Consider the following 19,154-nt stretch of genomic DNA (forward strand, 5'->3'; position numbering starts at 1 on the left):
CCCCTTCAACAGTATCTTAGCTATTCTTGGTTCTTGGCACTCCCATATATATGTATTAGAATCAGTTTGTCATATTTGGGTGAAAAGTCCTTGCAATTTTTGGGGGGTTGAAACTACAAGGAGCCCTGGGGACGCAATGGTTGCTAACTGAAAGGCTAGTGGTTTGAACTGTCCAAGCCATTCTGTGGGAGAAAGACCTGGGGATCTGCTCCTGTAAAGATTAGTGCCTAAAGAACTCTATAGGGCTGTTCGACTCTGTCACACGGAGTTGCCATGAGTCAAAAATCAACTTGACGTCACCTAACAACATTAAAACTACAGATCACTTCAAGGAGAACTGCAGACTTGATTACAACGATAAGCTTACCACACTTTCTACCCAAATCCTTAGAAGTGACAGAAAAGATCATAAGTAAAAAAAGACAAATTCTTAAAAGTATTGGAAGACAAGGTGTACCACTGGTGAACCAGAGATTATGAGGAGTCGATGAAGTATAAAGGACAGACTGGATCAGATTTATGGAAGAAACCACAGCCCAAAACAAAGAGAAGACTGCTTAAAAAGGGGGGTAGGGCAACTCTGGAGTGCTCCAAGCCCAGAGGTGACAGACACCAGGAGCAGAAAAAGACCTTGGGGCAATGTCAGAGAGGACAGACTTCTAACACCTACCCCAGCTTGTACCAAATAGCATGCCAGAGGCCCTTCCCCCAGGCTGGAACAGTAAGTGCAGGACCTGGGGCAGAAGCGGAAGGACAGACCCATGGGTGCTAACACCCAGGAAGCACAGGAAACCCCTTCCCAGATGACTGACTACTGGCACTTCTCCAGTGGCATATCCTGCCCCTCTTCTGCAATGACTAGGGCAGGCTGCCATAAACAGATACGCACCAAAGGCTTCCCGAACGCTTGCAGAAATCAATACCATGAAAGAGAGGCACCAAACTCACCACAAGACTTAAACCCGAGAACAGAGAGTTATTAGAGCAGACTACAAAACTTAAAGAATGTTAATAACAAGAATAAACGGCTATAAAAAAAAAACACTGAGAGATCTTAGAAATGAAACATGACAGAAGAAATTAAAATCTCAACAGATGGCCTGAATATAACAGACACAGCTGAAGAGAAAATTAACTAGTGAGAAGATCAAACTGAGGAACTCTTGGAAAAAAAAGGACTAACTGAAAAGTAAAAGAGAGAATATTAAAACAGATATACAAACTTCAACATTCACATAATGGGATTTCTAAAAAATGAGAACAATGACAATGTAGGTTGGGAAGACAGACAGTCTGATGTGACTCTAGACTTCCATGAAGAACCTACAGGAAGAAATAAAGACAGCTCCACACAGGAGTAAAATACACCAAGAAACCCTCTTTAAGTTAGCATTGGGATGTTGTAGGCGAAGGAGGCCAAGCCGCAAACCTGCCTGCTGTCTGCCCTTACAATCCAGAGAAAAGCTTGCTTGTCTGCAGATCTACCCCACTTACAAAGTGTTCCAGTTCAGGGGAAAGGACTTTTGAGTAAACAGACCTATACAACTGCAAAGAAACCAACTCCAGCTACATGTTCTAATCAACCAGTCCTTGGTTCCTAAATACAAATGGTCATAAAAAGACCAACAGACATTTGAAGGGGAAAAAAACAGTATAAAAAAACAAGATGAATAAGAACACAATTGGCCTTGGATAAGAGAGCTAATGCAGTGAACAGAAGAGAAATGGTATAATATTCCATTAATATCCATATACAGTGAAACGTGTGAGAGCTGGAACTTGACAGGACTGCCTCGTTTTTCTGGGTCTTACAGGTTTTTGCCTTTGACAAAGTGCAGTCTTACCACTTTTCTATCGCTCGTTTTTAGCAGGAAACATTTGAGTTTTCCTTCTCTGACAGGTTTCCATCTTTCGCAGGTTTTACTGTAGATATTTGAGCAGATACTACAATACCAGGAATAGGCCAATTTGTTTTTTAAAAAAAAAAAAGGAAGGAAGGAAAGAAAAATCAGAGAACAGGAGTTACTGAGAATTAAAAATATGATTATTAAAACAGAAAATTGAAGGTCAAAAAACTGAAGGAGAAGCTGAAGACCAAACTAGTGATCTGTGTAGCATCTAAAAAACAAAGCTAAAGGTTTATTTTAGAACATAGGAAAAAAAAAAAGAGGAAGGTATAAGAGAAAATTAAAAAAATGGAAAATTGACTTAGAAGGTCTACCACTCATCAAATAGAAGTTCCAGAAGCTGAAAAGAAAGAACCTGTATAAGTGAAAAAAGTCTCATATCTAAATAGCAGGTGAAATTTCAAAATACCAAATGTCTTAGTTTGCTAGGGCTCCCATAACAAAATACTACAAAGGGATTGGCTTCAAAGAACAGAAATGTATCTTCTCACAGTTCTGGAGGCTAGCAATTGGAATTGAGATCGCCGGCTCTAGGGGAACGTCCTTCTTTGTTTATTTTATCCCTGAAACTTCCCTCATTGATTCTATGAGTGAGTCAATGTAAAAATGAAGGCCCCATGAATGATAGTAAGGATTGTGCCTGTAGGTAATCGGGAGGCTCCAGAAACTGGAACACACAATTATTTGTTCCTCCAATTAGAATTCACAATCAAGACAAAACACCCACTCTACAGTCCTGCACTCTTACTTCTGGGGTTGCCATAGCTGTTCAACAAACAAGAATACGCCACATAGGGTTATAAGGGATAGTCATAACAGCTTCGTTCATTTCATTTCTCCTACTTAGGCATCACCTCTGGGGAAATTTCCCTGATCTCCCTCTCCCCAGCCTGGGTTAGGTGGCCTTCCATGTGCTTCCCTTTACCCTATCCTTACTTCTGTGATTTCCCTTGCAGCTGTTTTGTAAATACTGGGGCATGCACCTGCCTCTCCAGCTAGACTGCAAGCTCCTTTATTTACCTGATTCCCCAGCACCATGCAGGGGCCTGGTTCAGAGCAGACACTAAGCTGTGAGAGATGACGTTTTCTGGAAGGGTGCTTGTACCTGTGCTGTGGGGCCTTTGAATGCCTGTCGAAGGGACCTTACTTATTCTGTAGACACTGGGAGCTTTAAAAAAATGTTTTTGAAGGGTTCCTACTGTGCATGCTCAGCACATAATCCTGTACTGCCCACAAATACTGTACTGGGCTTTCGTCTCTGTGGAAAGCTGCTTACATTCTCCCCGGATTTGCTTTTAAAGTCCTTTTCCATCCTCCACTTCTGAGACTCAATCACATTGTTTAATCATTCACCAGATATTTATTCAGCACCTCCAGCGTGCCCAGCTACCGTGGAGATGTGTTCCCTCTCCTCTCTAGGCGCCTGCTGGCAATCTCACTTGAGAAATTTAAGTCTTAAGTACGTTAAACAATTTGCAGAGTATATAAGGTCACGGAGTACTTTGGACTATAAACCATTTGTGCAACACGAGAGGGTGATGTAGTATGGCAGTTAAGAGCACGGATTTTGAAAAAAAAGAGAGAGACCAGGACTCAGCCCTTCCTCCTACCAGCTGTGTATCCCTGGGCGATTTTCTTAACCTTTCCAAGCACTGGTTTCCTCATCTGCAAAGTAAGTTATTGTGTTAAATTATTTTTAAATGATTACCAGAGTGCCTGGCATTTAACAAACCAAACCAAAAGCAAACCTGTTGCCATCAAGTTGATTCCGACTCACAGCAACCCTACAGGACACAGCAGAACTGCCCCACAGGGCTTCCAAGGAGTGGCTGGTGGATTAGAACTGCCGATCTTTTGGTTAGCAGCCGTAGCTCTTAACCACTGCACCACCAGGACTAACAAATAATAAATACTAGCTGTTATTATTAAAAAAGTTATTATTATTCCTATTACTATCATCAAACCAATTATATATATTCTGCTGTTCTATAATTGCTTACCTATTAACATTAGTTAATCCTCCAAAAATCCATTCCAAAAAGATTACCAATTCTCCCAAGGTTATAGATCTCCAAGATTGGACACACAATACACTTAACCACCGGCGCCACCAGGGCTCCAAGCACTAAATAAATATTTCCTGAATTAACTTGAATGTCAAGTTGCTGTTATAATCTTGAGTCTAAAATCTAAAGAGTAGCTGGCATAGTGGAGCCCTAGTGGTACAGTGGTTAAGAACTACGGCCGCTAACCAAATAGGCTGGCAGTTCGAATCCAGCAGCCGCTCCTTGGAAACCCTATGGGGCAGTTCCACTGTGTCCTATAGGGTCACTATGGGTCTGAATCGACTCGGTGGCAATAGGCTTTTGGTTTAGTTGGCATAGTAGAATAAAACGATCATAATACAGAAGAAAGTTCAAATCCCAGTTTTTCCATTTAATAATGATGTGCCTTTGGGTGAATTATGAGGTTCTCTGAGCCTCAGTTTACTCATCTTCAGGGTTGTTGGGAGGTGAGAGAGAACATCCTAAGTATAATGACTGTCATGTAGGCAGCCAATAACATCAGTATAAATTTTTGAGTCAATGCCTAGTCCAGAGTTAGCTTCTGACACAGCCTTGCTAGAAGACCACCTGAGGCATGGTGTGGCCCTCACAGGGAACTTCTTGGTCTTCAAGGCACGAGGAGAGGTTCTAGTACAACATACCTTCCCGGAGAAACTGTTTAGACATGTTTTCTGGGAAACGTGAGTGACAGGAAATAGGAGTAAGCTTACAAGTGGAAGGGCTCTAGGCATGTCAACACGTGGGCTGGAGAAGTCTGCTCTTGCCTACCCGGAGCTATCTCTAAGAGGGGACTGACAGTATCGCAAATGTGCACAGCACTGTTTCAGGGCTATACCACAGAGCCAAGTGTGGCTGCTAGGGGCTGGTGATCTTCCCCATTTGGGAAGTCAATATTCACTGAACATTTATATGAACATTCATCATGCCTAATCCTGTGGGACACTAAAGATGAAAAGATGACTCCTAAAGGAATCCACGATGGGAAGAGGAGGGACAGGGGGTGGGATGGGGGCAGCAGTGACGGATAGAGAGAGGAGGGCAAGTCTCTCTCTCTCTCTCACACACACACACACACACAACCACAACACTCCCCTCCAATGACTGGGAACCCGTGACCTCAAGAAGCAACCCATTCCACCTCAGGGCAGCTCAGATGATCTCAAAGTTCTTCCTCATACTGATGCCAACTCTGCCTGCCTAGTGCTGACAGCTGCCAGACCTCGTTATAGTCTCAGGGGCCACAGAGGAGAAAAGTAACACTTTCACCCACTCATCCCTCAGCCATTTTTAGGACAGGAACATGAAGTCATGTTCTATGGACCCTATTTCCCTCTCGCCAGCTTCTGCTGGAACCAGCTTTGGCTGTCACCTGGCTTTTGATTTCATCAGATTCCATAAGGTTTGTCACAAACAGTTTCTCTGCTCAGGCAGGACAACTGAGTGAGAGAGGGCATTCTGACTTGGAGTCAAACATCTACAAGTTTGAGTCCCAGCCCAGGCTGCCTCTGCAAGTCTCCCTACTCGTCTGCACAGCAGTCTCTACTGGGAGCATTAAGGCCAGTCTCCTAGGGTGGCTGTAACAACGGAATCCCATCAAGTACGGACATGAGCTGTAAAGACTAAGACTGGGTACAAAAGGAAGGTCATACTCTTTCTTTTGCATCTTCCCTGATGGCTCAGCCTTGTTGTATCTGTTCAATTTTTACCTCTGACTCACAGCAACCCTATAGGACAGAGTAGAAGTGCCTCCACAGGGTTTCCAGGGCTATAACCTTTAGGGACACAGACTTCCATATCCTTCTCCTGTCCCAGAAAACAAAACCCATTGCTGGAGCGTCGGTTCTGACTCATAGCAGCCCAGAAAATACACCTTGCTGAAAGCAGTAAAGGGGAGCTTGGATGAAAAGCAAAGATATAGCAGCCTCTGGTGGCTGTTCCAGGCCTCGTTCAAACATAAGTTCTTGCCACCAGCCAGCTGGCTGCCTGCCACCTGCTGGTCAGACAGACATCTGGGCCCCAGAGAGGCAGGCTGTGCCTGGGCTGGGAACACACATGCCACGGGGAACCGTGGGAACAAGGCTGAGCTCTAGGGCGGGGCGGGGGGGGGGGGCGGTGGATGTGTGTTATCACCTGAGATCCTAGCGAGGCTTCAGGAAAACCATGTCACAGCTGAACAAGAATCCGAAAACGTGTAAGGAGGAGCTGAAGATCTTAAGATGATCTCTGAAGTCTCCTGTGACTCTTACAACTAGGGTTTTTGTGAAAATTAAAGTGCCAAAGGTAAATTCTTAAAATCTATTTCATATTTACCAGAATGTATTCTACCCTTTTTCCAAAAAAAATTTAGTTTTCCCCTTAACTCTTTATTTGTAACAGTTTAATGAGTATGTGTGTATGCACGTATCAATTACATTGATGTTTAAAGTATTAAAGTATACAATTTGGTAAGTTTTGGCATCTGTATACACCTGGGAAGTCATCACTGCAGTCAAGGTAATAAACAAATTTATCCCCCCCCAAGGTTTCTTTGTGCCCCTCTGCAATCCTTCCCACCTCCTTTCTTTCCCTGCCTCCCACCCCCTCATCTCTAGGCAACCACTGATTTGCTTTCTGTCACAATAGATTAGTGGGTACTTGGTCAAATTTTAGACAAATAGAATCACATGGACACTTTTTTGTATGGCTTCTTTCACTCAGCATAATTAGAAATTCTGAGATCCATCCATGTTGTGCCATGTATCAATAGTTCATTCCCCTTTACTGCTGAGTAATATCCTGCTGTATGGATATACCGCTCCTTTACTCTTTGTCTAGAAGTCCCTGGGAGGCATACACAGTTAAGCATTTGGCTATTAACTGAAGGGTTAGTGGTTCAAATCCACCTAGAGGTACCTTGGAAGAAAGCCCTGGTGACCTACTTCTGAAAGATCAGAGCCAGTGAAAACCCCACGCGGCACAGTTCTACTCTACACACGGGGTCGCCGTGAGGTGTAATCCCCTTAACGGCAGCTAGTTTTCTTTTTTATTATTCTTTGTCTAAGAATTAGCCTTCTTCAAAGTTCTGGCTGGTTGGTTGGTTTGGTCTTTTTTGCATTTTATTATGGAAATTTTAACACATACAGTAGAGAGACTAGTACAATGAATCTCCTGATACTTATCCCCCAGCTTCAAAGATTTTCGGTGTTTTGGCAATCTTGCTTTATCTATCCCCTGCAATTCCCCCTTTCCTCCCCTCAAATATTTTGAAATAAATCCCTGACATTCTGGCATTTCACCTATAACAGTATGCATCTTAACCAATAACCCATAACCACAAGGCCTTTATCACAGAATTAATCGTTTAATTCATCGAATACCCAGTAGAGGTCCTGTTTAAGCCTTGCCCCCTCTGTGAGGCTCTTTCTGTGCAGAGCCCCCGGGCTCACCTCTCCTCCCTGTCCCCAAGCACAGCTCCCAAGGACCACTTGTTTGACACTGTCCTTGTACATACAACCTACCGCCCCAACACCTAAGGGCAGGGCCAAGGCTTCTGTGTCACTGGAGCCCTGCAGAAGCACAGTCCTGAGACTGCAGCAGGTAGGTGCTGCTCAAAAACGTCTAAGTAAATGAATGTGCCCAGTCTTCACACATGAGAAGTTGCTTCAATAGCAGAAAAAATCATTCCCCATCACTCGACATACAGAAGAACGAATTTCTGTGGATGATGCTAGGTCCTGCGGTGGTCCTGCGGTGGTCCTGCGGTGATAAGGCAAGTAAAGGCTAGATGTGGCTGTGGCATCACATCTTATTTGAATCTGGGCTACATTGTTTACTAGCACATGACTTTAGTGGGATGCTCGGTTCTCTCATTCCAGAAACGGCTTACCTCTCTCATAGAACTGTTGTGAGAATCAAATGAACTAATGCTGAATTATAGAAAGCTAAGGGCCTTTTTTTTTTTTTTTTTAAGGGCCTTAATGATTACCTGATCCAACGTGATGCTTTTATAAATGAGAAAACAGCCCCTGAGAGGAACAATGACTTGTCAGAAAGTTAGGGATCAGAATCCAGGGCTCTTGTCACGATCACAAGTTGCATGTGGACATGCTTCAGAAGGTGTAAGGTGTTTATAAGCAGGTAATGAGTTGATATCATTTCCTCTGAGAATTCTGCAGAAGAGAGTCAGAAGGCATTTATGTTAAAACGATCAGAAAGGGGTGAGCGTGGTATTCAATGCAAGTTTAATGCATTCCTAAACATCTTCGACAGAAAAAATGAAATCCATCCGTGTCAAGGAAAAAAAATTAGGGCTTTCAGGGACTCATTTAAAGCATAGGGCTCCGAGGTCTGTGGCGACGATGCAAGGGAGACGGCATAGATTCAGCCAGCTCGCCACCAGGGGGCACTCTTCTCCCGACACAGCGTTCGGTGTACTATTTGGAAGCGCCACTTACTAACGTCAAGGCAGCAGAAGCTGAAAGGTGCACGTGGATTCTGCAGATTGGTGAGAGCTCCTTTGCACTGCTAAAACGAAAGACCGAAGGGTTTTTTTTTTTTTTTTTTTTTTAAAGAGGCTCTGGAGAAATGCCTTTCTAGCGCTCGAGACTACCAGTCTCAGGGACCCCCATCTTCATTTTTTAAGACCTTTTTTTTTTTTTCAGGAAGATGGCTCCAAAGCCACAGAACAAAAAGGCAAGAGATAACCTGGAGAAACTAAAGGGAGTGGGATTGGAGGAAGATAACAGTAAGTTACATACAGAGTGTTTTATTAATTTATGAAGCACTTTCACAGGCATTCGCATTTAATTCTTCCATCAAACTTCCATTTAACAAACATTCATTGAGCATTTATCTAGACTCAGAGCTCAAGGGACCTGGCCAAGCTGGCACGGGATGAGCTGCAGCGCGCATATTTCCAAAACCTGTGCTTCCACACCCGCCTCGCTGCTTGTATGAGGCGGACCGTCAAATCCCTGAGAGAGGCAGACTCTCTGGTCTGAACCCTACTCCTGGCGTTTGAACTTCGAAAATCATCTTGCTGGGTCCCAAGGCCTCAGATGTAAAACAAGAAGGTAGGACTGGATGACTGCTAAGATCCCTTCCAGCTCTACTCACCTACGGTCTAAAACTGCAGAGAAATTACAGGAGTCCTGGACACTGGCTGTCGGGAGGCAAAGTTCAGTGGAAATCTGCATTGGCGGCTCTGGGCTGGGGGCTACTTTCCTTGCTGGGTAATGGGCTCACGGTGATGGGCTGGCATTTAGGTGCATAAGAACCTCTGCACTGCCCCTCCTCACTAGAGGCTACTTAGGGCTTGTCCCAGCCCCTATGGGAACTCAAAGCTCCTAGCTAAAAAATTCTTAGTATCTCTTCCAGATAGTACATGTCTAGCCATGCCCCAGCAACGTTCTGGCCATTTCATTTCCACACCGTCCCATACCCGGCACTTGGTAGCAGTCGCTGAGGCCTAAAATCAGGGCAATTGTTGAGAGACTCTACTTCTAATCCTAGACAGCTGGGCTTTCAATCATTTATAACAGTCACCATCTAGAACCAGGAGAGAAGGAAACCTCTGAGAGTGTATGGTCCTGCCCCATCTCAAGGCACTATACACTGATGGTTAGAAATCTTACTGTGCCTCTAGATCCCTGAGGAGATGACTCTCCTTTTAGTTTCTGATGTTCTCCAGGCTTCCAGATTCAGTATTCTCCTCACCATCGACATGCCCCCTTAGCCATCTCATGCTCTTCCAGAGCGTCAGCCACCACCCACATCCTGATGTTCATAAAACGATGGCTCCCGCTCTAACCACTTTTCACAGCTGACATGAATTTCTGGCGGTCCATGGAACCTGTCCACCTTGCACCCCAAGCTCAACTTGTACAAGACTGAGCCTGTTTCAGCTGACAGCATCATTATGGACTCAACCACACAGGCGAGAAGCCTTGGAGTCTTTCTAAGCATCTCCCTTTCCCTCGTCTGTCATAACCAGTGGTCTGCCTCACCTTTCTCCCCATCTCTCTGCCTCATCTCAAGCCTTCATCATCTCTTACCTGGATTACTGCAGGATTCTCCAAACTTGGTTCCCTGCTTCCTGTCCCATCTCCCCTAATGCGACCTCCCTACTGCCCCCGTTTATCTTTCTAAAACACAGGTGGCTACCTCTAGAGAAGGGAACTGGGAAAAGAGGCTAGAGAACAAGGGTAGAAGCAAAACTTTCTTTTCACTGTACCTTCTGAATTTTTTTGTCATGTGCATGTATATTACCTACTCTAGTTAAAAACATTTAAAAATAATAAAACACAGAAAAATTCCACTAGCTCCCCACTGCCGACAGGATAAAGTTCAACCCCTTAGCCTGGAAGGTTGTGTGAACATGACCCAGACCTATCTCCTTGTCCTTTGTTCTCCATCATCACCCTGCTGTCCAGTCACACTGGACAACCACATGCTACACTCACAAAGCACCTTCAGACCTCTGGGGTTTTCTACATGGTGTTTCCTCTTTATGGAATGCTCTATTCTTTTTCAACTTCTGGAAATATCGGCTGATATTTTAGAACCAACTCAGATGTCAGATCCTCCAGGAAAACTTCTGCCTCAGATGGAATTATTCAGTCCCTCCTTGTGTATATAATAATGTGTACTTACGTCTGCCCAAGTGCTTACGTGTTATATTAGACATGCTCATTTACACAACCCTCCCCATGACAGCTGTGAGCTTTTGGGGGGGTCAGGACTATGCTTTACTCTTCTCTGCACCCTAGATTAATCAAAATGCCACTTACTGCATCTTAAATTTATGTTCTCTGCTACAGACCTGAATGCAGACAGGTGACTTTTTTTGATGAAAATATTGTCCGTCACCTTTACATCTCTTTGATGGATCTCATTTCCAGCTATGTAATCATTTTGACTGCTTTGTTTTCACCTTCAGATTCCATAGTAGCTGTGCGCCGGGATTACCGTACAGTTCTGGCTGGTGGTAACAGACAAGCAAGAATTATCCTGATCCTCCTTTACCAGGGCAAAATGGAACCTTTGCAAAAATGGAGGACTACAGACTCGTTAAGAGTCCCTGGGTGGCACAAATGGCTAAGCCCTGGACTACTAACACAAACTTTGGTGGTTCAAATCCATTAGCAGTACCTCGGAAGTAAGGCCTGACAATTGCATCCAAAAGGTCACAGCCTTAGAAACCCTATGGAGCAGTTCTACTGTGCACACATGGGGTCTTCATGAGTTGGGATCCACTCAGTGGCAACTAACGACAACAACAGATTCATTCAGCCTAAAGAGAAGACATTACGCCCTAGACCTTTTGGCAGAGAATGTGCTATCTTTCCAACAACAGAAAAATTCCTCTATAACGAGTGCCCCTAGATCTTGGGTGACATGATCCTATATAGATAATTCCTAATGAATCCACACACACACACACAAAAAAACCTATTAGCTAATACATTCAGCAAGTTGCACAGTAAAGGTCAACACACACAGAAATGAGCTGTGTTTCTACACATCCTCAATGAATAATCCAAAAAGGAAACAAAGAAAACAATTCCATTTACAGTAACATCAAAAAGAATAAAATGCTTAGGGACAAATTTAGCTAAAGGAGTGTAAGGCATGTGAACGGAAAACTAAAAAAAAAAAAAAAAAATCCTGAAAGAAATGTTAAGACTTAAAAAAAACGGAAAGCCATCCATGTTCATGGATTGGAGGGCTTAATATTGTTAAGATGGCAACACTCTCCAAAATGATCTATAGATCTAATAAGATCCTTATCAAAGCTCCAAAGGCCTTCTTTTCCCTATAGTATATCATTGAAGAAAGAACACACCAGCAAGTTCTATGCTGTCTTTGATCAGATCACTCAACAGCCTTTTTTTTTTTTTTTTGCAGAAATGGAAAAGCTGATCATGTGGAATTACAAGGGACCCCAAACAGCCAAAACAATCTTGAAAAAGAACAAAGTGGAAGACCTCGGGATTCCCGGTTTCAAAACATATTACAAAGCCACAGTAATCAAAACAGTGTGGTACTAGCATGAGGATACACATATAATCAGTAGAATAAAATTGAGAGTCCAGGAATAAACCAATACATATACGGACAACTGATTTTTGACACGGGTGCCAAGACAATTAAAAGAGGAATGATTAGCCTTTCCAACAAGTGGTACTGGGACAACTGGACATCCACACGCAAAAGAACGAAGTTGGATCCTCTACCTCACTCTACACATAAAAACTAACTCAAAATGGATCAATGACCTAAATACAAGAGCTAAAGTATAAAAATACTAGAAGAAAATATAAGGATAAATATTCATGACCTCGTATTTGGCAATGGATTCCTAGATTTGACACCAAAGGCATGAGCAACAACAGAAAAAATAAACTGGATTTCATAAAAATGTAAAACTTTTGTGCATCTGAGAACATTATCAAGAAACTTCAAAAACAATGTACAGAATGGGAGAAAATATTTGCAAATCATATATTTAATAAGGGTTTAATATCCAGAATATGGAAAGAACTTTTACAACTCAACAACAAACAGACAAAACCCAACTAAAAAACGGGCAAAGGACATGAATAAGCATTTTTCCAAAGAAGATATACAAAGGTCATTAACACATGAAAAGATGTTCAACATCACTGGTCTTTAAGGAAATGCAAATCAAAATCACAATGAGATGCCACCTCAAACCCTCTAGGCTGGCAATGATGAAAAAAATGGAATAACAAGAGTTGGTGAAGATGTGGAGAAACTGGAACTCTTGTACATTGCTAGCGGGAATGTAAGATGGTGCAGCCACTTTGGAACAAACAGTTTACAGTTCCTTAATAAGTTAAACATAGAATTATCATATGATCCACCAATTCTACTCCAGGGTAGACACCCCAAAGAACTAAAAATAGGTGTTCAAACAAAAACCTGAGCACAAATATTCATAGCAGCATTATTCACAATTGTTAAAAAGTCAAAACAACCCAAATGCCCATCAATGGATGATGGATAAACAAAATGTGGTACGCCCATACAATGGATTATTATTCATCCATTAAAGAGGAAGGAAGTTCAGACACATACTACAACACGGATGAACCTCGAAAACATTAGGCCAAGTGAAAGAAGCCAGACACAAAGGAACACATATTGTATGATTTCATTTCTATGAAATTGCCCAGAATAGGCAAGTCCTTAGAGTCAGACAGCAGATTAGATCAGTGGCTACAACAACGGGCTCAAGCATAACAATGGTTGTGAGGATGGCACAGGACCGGGCGGTGTTTCGTTCTGTTGTACACAGGGTTGCTATGAGTTAGAATGGACTCTATGGCACCTAACAACATATGCATGCGAAAGCTGGACAAAGAATAAGGAAGACCAAAGAAGAAATGATGCCTTTGAAGTATGGTGTTGGCAAAGAATACTGAATATACCATGGACTGCCAGAAGAACAAAGAAATCTGTCTTGGAAGTACAGCCAGAATGCTCCTTAGAAGCGAAGATGGCGAGACTTGTCTCATGTACTTTGGACATGTTACCAGGAGGGATCAGTCCCTGAAGAAGGACACCATGCTTGGTAAAGTACAGGGTCAGCAGAAAAGTGGAACATCCGCAACGAGACGGACTGACAAAGTGGTTGCAACAATGGGCTCAAGCCTAACAACAATTGTGAGGATGGCACAGGTCTGGGCAGTGTTTTCTTCTGTTGCACACAGGGGTCGCTATGAGTCGGAATCAACTCGACGGCACCGAACAACAACAACAACAGGGGCTGGCGAGAGGAGAAAACGGGGACTGACGGCTTAATGGGCACCGAGTTTCCTTACTAGGTGATGAAAATGTTGCACAATATGATAAATGGACTAAATGTCACTAACTATAAATTTCATGTGTACTTACCTCAAGTGTCTATGTCTGTATTGCATATATAATCAATATTAGACAATATAATCAATATTAGACCATTGATGGACAGATACACTGCTACATTTTAAAAAGCCACAATTTGATTAAATTATTAAAACAAATCAAATCCTTAGCATTTCTCCCACAATTTTCCCACTCTAAATTGTTTTTAGTTTCAAATACCCCACTAAAATCCTGTTAATTTTAATGTTCCACTGACGTTGGAAAAGAGATTTTCCTAAGTCTCTGTAGATACAACGTTGAAAATTAATCCAAAACAGTAATGGGACATGGTTTAGTGAATTAAAGTACATTAATTTGATGAAATATTTTACATTCATTAAAATATTAAGAAGATTATGCAGCAATGAGGAAAGCTGCTTATGAGAGTTGAAGCAGAAAAAATTCAAAATAAAAAAGAGAAGAATATATGACTTTTAAGTTGTTAATGATACTCTTAGATATCTAACGCAACTATAACAGAAATACAAGTAGATGACTTTAAAGAACGAAAATTTATTCTCTCACAGTCTAGGAGGCTAGAAGTCTGAATTTTGGGTGCAAACTCCAGGAGAAGCCTTTCTCTCTCTGTTGGCTCTGGAGGAAGGTCCTTGTCCTCAATCTTCCCCTGCGTGTAGGAGTTTCTCAGCATGGGGACCCCTCCATTCCCGGTTCTTCTTTCTTGGTGGTAGGAGGTCCCTCCCCTCTCTTCTAGATTCTTTTATATCTCAAAAGAGATTGACTCAAGATACAACCTAATTCTGTAGATTGTGTTGTCTCATTAGCATAACTGCCTCTAATCCTGCCTCATTAACATCGTAGAAGTTAGGATTTACAACACCTAGGTTAAATACATCAAATCATAAAATGGAGGACAACCACAAGATACTGGGCATCACGCCCCAGCCAAATTGACGCACATTTTGGGGGGACATAATTGAACAGACACAATATGGCTTGTGCCTTTAAAATGTTCTTAAGGTTCTCAGCATTGGCCAAAAAAAGACCCCATGGAGACAGCCTAAATATCTCATAAAAAGGGATTAATTAAAAATAGTACCTCTGTATAACCAAAAACCAAACAAACCTGTTGTCATCAAGTCAATTCCAACTCATAGCGACCCTACAGGACAAAGTAGAATGCCCCATAGAGTTTCCAAACAGTGGCTGGTGAATTTGAACTGCAGGTTTTTTGGTTAGCAGCCAAGCTCTTAACCACTGTACCACCCGGGCTCCTGTGCCTCTGTATAGTGGGCATATAGTAAGGTCATTATGATGAGAGAAATGCCTGCATTATAATGTTAAATAAACAGATGCTATAAGTTGTATGTATAAACTCTGACTGTAATGACATAAAAGATATGCAGACCAGAGACAGAGAAAAGCCTGGAAGCAAACACTTCAAAATACCATCAGTCATATCTGTGGGTGGGAGTAAACTATGAGCAATTTTATTTCCTTTCTATGTTTTCCAATTTTTCTACAATGTGCATTTCTACCTTTGTAATAGGAAAGTAAAAATAATATATATGCACACCTTTTTATTTTAAAACCTGTAATTAGAGATTGCTTTCATTTTTTTATTGGAGAGAAAAACCAGGTATAAAAAGATGTGACAGTCTGCTTTCATAAAGATTTACAGCCTTGGAAACCCTATGGGACAGTTCTACTCTGTCCTATTAGGTCAGGATAGTCAGAATCAACTCGATGGCAGTGGGTTTGGGTTCTTCTGGTATGGTAAACATAAGCTTGGCTGTATTTAACAAATCATTAGCAATTTGTAATATCCAGAAGGATGACTCAGGGAAATACATTATCAGCCTCTTAGAAATTCTAATCAACTGTGGTTAAAATTTTAAAATGTGGGTGCTTACGGAATAATTTTCACTTTAGATATTTGTTTATGAAGAATAGCTTTCTCCCCTGAAATAAAAAAAAAAAAATACTACATTGTTATGGAGTGGTTTCCTTTTCTCCTTCCTAAAGAAACTAAAAAGAGTGTTATTTATATCCTCAGTGTTGTTAGTTGCCATGACCACCCCTTGTGTGCAGAGCAGAGCCACTTCATGGGGTTTTCTAGGCTGTGACCTTTCAGAAGCAGGTTGCCAGGCCTTTCTTCCAAGGCACCTCTGGGTGGATTTGTACCTCCAACCTTTTGGTTAGTAGTCCAGCGCTTAATCGTTTGCTCTACCCAGGGACTCCTTTGTGACCTTAGAGCCAGTAAATTACAAGGCTTCAACCTTTTTACTTTGTCTCGCCAGACCTGAAATAATGAATTAAACTCAAGAGCTCCCTTAAAGCTCTAGTAATTTAGGATTCTAGGATCTGTTCATTTATTCAAGAATAATTCATGGTACAGAGGACACATACAAGCCACACTGAAAAGAGTAATCACAGTTGGCAGATTTTCACCTGCTAAATATCTCTTGAACTCATTCATCTCCTCTTCAACCTTCTCACTGCTACTGCTTTCATTCAGGTCCTGATCACCTGCGCTACTGCAGTAGACTCTTAACTGATCACCTTGTCCCTAGTCTTACCCTGTCCAGTTCATGATCCCCACAGTTGTTGGTGTAATCTTCCTAATCCTTCAAAGATACCCACAGCTTTTACACTCAAGTCCAAGCTCCTTAGTGTGGCATACTCCTAACATGGCAAACCTTTCCAGACCTCTTTAACCTTGTATATTTCCTAGTCGCACTCCATGCACCATATGCCCTGGCCCCCATCACCTTTGTATATGAGGTTCTCTCTGCCCAGAATGCCTTTGTTCACCTGGTGGATGTCAACAGACCCTTTCGGGTTCAGGTCAAGTGCTGCCTCTTCTGGCATGCCTCCCTGACTTCTGCTAGGGGTTCAATGCTCCCTCCTGTGGACTCTACCGATCTCTTACCACACTGTAATCTACTTTGTTGTTTGTGGATCTCTCTCCCCATTAAGCTGTGGGCTTCTGTAGGACAAGGATAGTGTGTCATCTCTTTTCATCTCTAGTACCTTGAGTGACACGTGCACACAGTAGGTGCTCAAGCAATAGCTGATGAATGAATGAGAGATTGAGTAAGTCAGGCCCCGCACCCTAAGAGTCACTGTGATATTCAGCAAATCTGGAGATGGCAATCCACTCTTTCTGATTTCCTCTCATTTCCACCTCTGAAGTTTCTAACATGCTTCTAAAGATTGCTTCCTGCTATTTCAGGCTTTCTTCAGGAGAGAGATTTTTCTCCAACTCTCTCAACTGTCCATTTTTAGTGTTGTATAACTGGATACTGACGTAGCCTTAAAAGAATCTTGTTATATAATTCAGTCCTACTTACAGCAGCTCATTCTTCCTTTTTAAAAAGTCTTAGGAGGGTAGCAGGGATGGCCAGAAGGGAGGAAAGCTCTCTGCACTGTCTGGGTTAGGTTCTTCCTTCCCTCTCCCTAGATCCCCACAAGGCATTATCAGGGTCCTACTGCTTGGCAGCTGCTCAGTAAGAATTTCCCCAAGGTCCCAGCAGTTGCTAACCGAAGACTCACTGACTCCACAGAACAAGATGCTGTGTTTGGCACCATCCTCAAGCCCAGGAGCTATGTTAAAGGTCTTCTTCATTCAGCTCTGCTGGAGTGAAGATTGTTGCCAAACCAGACTACTCATTTTATTGTTTTCCTAGAACAGCAGGGCTGTTATTACAACTATTCTGGAAGAAGGAATAAGGAAGCTAAAATGAGATCCCACAGTATCTTAAAAATAACCAGTAATATGAGAATTGGTTGAGGGACAAGGCAAGGATCCTGATGTATTTTGTCTGACACGGCAGAGCATTTTCCCACCACCGTCTGGCTGGTTGTCCTATCCACTTGGCTAGTTCCCAACTAGACTATAAGGAGCCAGGGGCTACTGTAGCGGTTGGCATACAATTTCAAAAAGAAAGTAAAATGAATTCTGGGCGAGAAGAAAGCCCAAGGAGATGTATCTTCTGTAGAAGGAGATGAGTTCCTCTACCCTTTAAAGCTGCTGCCAGCACTGCCATCCATAAACGCGACAGACTAGCACCCAAAGAGGAGGCAGGGAGGGAGAAAATCAGAGGGGATATGAGAGAAAAAGTGTGATTCAGTTAGAGATCTCAGAGGGATTCGGAGACAGCGAGCCGGTGGGTGACACATGGGGTCAGCAAGGGGAGGGACAGAGGCACCGCGCCGGCCGAGGGAAACTGGGAGGGACGTGGGGGCCGCGGCAGGAGGAGAGGAGACTCGCGACAGGAAGACAAACGCAGCTGAGAAGGGCGCAAACAGGGCGAAAGACGGCAGGATCCCCGCTGCAGGGCTGCGAGGAAGGGCGGACGGGCGGAAACCCCGAGAGCGCCCAGGGCGCAGAGGGTGTAGGATCGGCGGGGCGCATCCGCGGAAGAAAGGGCAGCAGCGACACCAGGGCCAGCCGTTAGGGCCCCGCGGTGGCGCGTCCCCAAGGCCGCCGGGCCGGTGCGGCTACTCCGTCACTCACCGGGCTCCCGGCGCCGCGTGCGGGTCGAGGCCGGGTCGCTCCCCGCGAGGCCAGCTCCCCGGGGTCCCAGGTCGCCGACTCGGCCAGCAACTGGTCCAGCAGGAGCAGGGTTTCGTTCCCGCTGTCGGGGGGCGCCGCGGGGCCGGGGTCGCGGCCAGCTTCCCCCTCGGCCGTCACAGCCACCGCCGCTGCCTTCGGGGCCTCCTCCGGGGCCTCTGCCGCCGCTCCCCCCAGAGGCCCCGGCCCGCCCTCTGGGGCTGCCCCGCCGGGCCCCACTGGGCGGCTCTCCCGGCTGCGCAGCCGCTTCAGGGCCCGGCTGCTCCGGCTGCTGCCGCTGCCCATGACGCGCCCGCCGCCCGGCCCGGGACCCGCGCGCAGGCCGGTCGCGCCGCTGCAAGCGCCGCCTGGAGACCCGGCACGGCCTGGAGGCGGGAGCGCGGCTCAGAGGCTGGGGCGGGGGGCGGGGAGGGCGCGGGAGAGGGGAGGAGGGGGGCGGGCAGAGGGGGGAAGAGGCGAACGGGGGCGCGTCCCCGCGACCGAGCGGAGGGAGGGGAAAGGGAGGGAAAGGGGAGGGGGGAGGGGGGAAGCGGGGCGGGGAGGAGGGCGAGGTCGGAGGGCGGCAGTCGAGACCCGGGGGAGCGTTGGGGGGCGGGTGGACGTGAGAGGGCGGAGGAGGGCGGAGAGGCGGGGTATGAAGCGAAGGGGGGCGCGCCCCCGGGACCGAGTCGAGGGGGGAAGAGGGCGGAGGGGAAGACGGGAGTCAGGACCTGGGGACGGGGGAGGGGCGAGGAGGGCAGG

The 19,154-nt window shown here is 44.6% G+C and overlaps 1 protein-coding gene across 1 annotated transcript in view; it reads right to left on the bottom strand.

Annotated features, from left to right (window-relative positions):
- Nucleotides 1-19,154, bottom strand: part of CYS1 (cystin 1) — a 33,478-nt gene that overhangs the window by 13,905 nt on the left and 419 nt on the right. Inside the window, exon 2 of the mRNA XM_049903485.1 lies at nucleotides 18,357-18,778. Within this exon, the coding sequence (XP_049759442.1) occupies nucleotides 18,357-18,778 (422 nt within the window). The remainder of the gene's footprint in view (nucleotides 1-18,356; nucleotides 18,779-19,154) is intronic.

Source organism: Elephas maximus, chromosome 12 (genome assembly GCF_024166365.1).
Source record: "Elephas maximus indicus isolate mEleMax1 chromosome 12, mEleMax1 primary haplotype, whole genome shotgun sequence".
Classification (NCBI taxonomy): Eukaryota; Metazoa; Chordata; class Mammalia; order Proboscidea; family Elephantidae; genus Elephas; species Elephas maximus.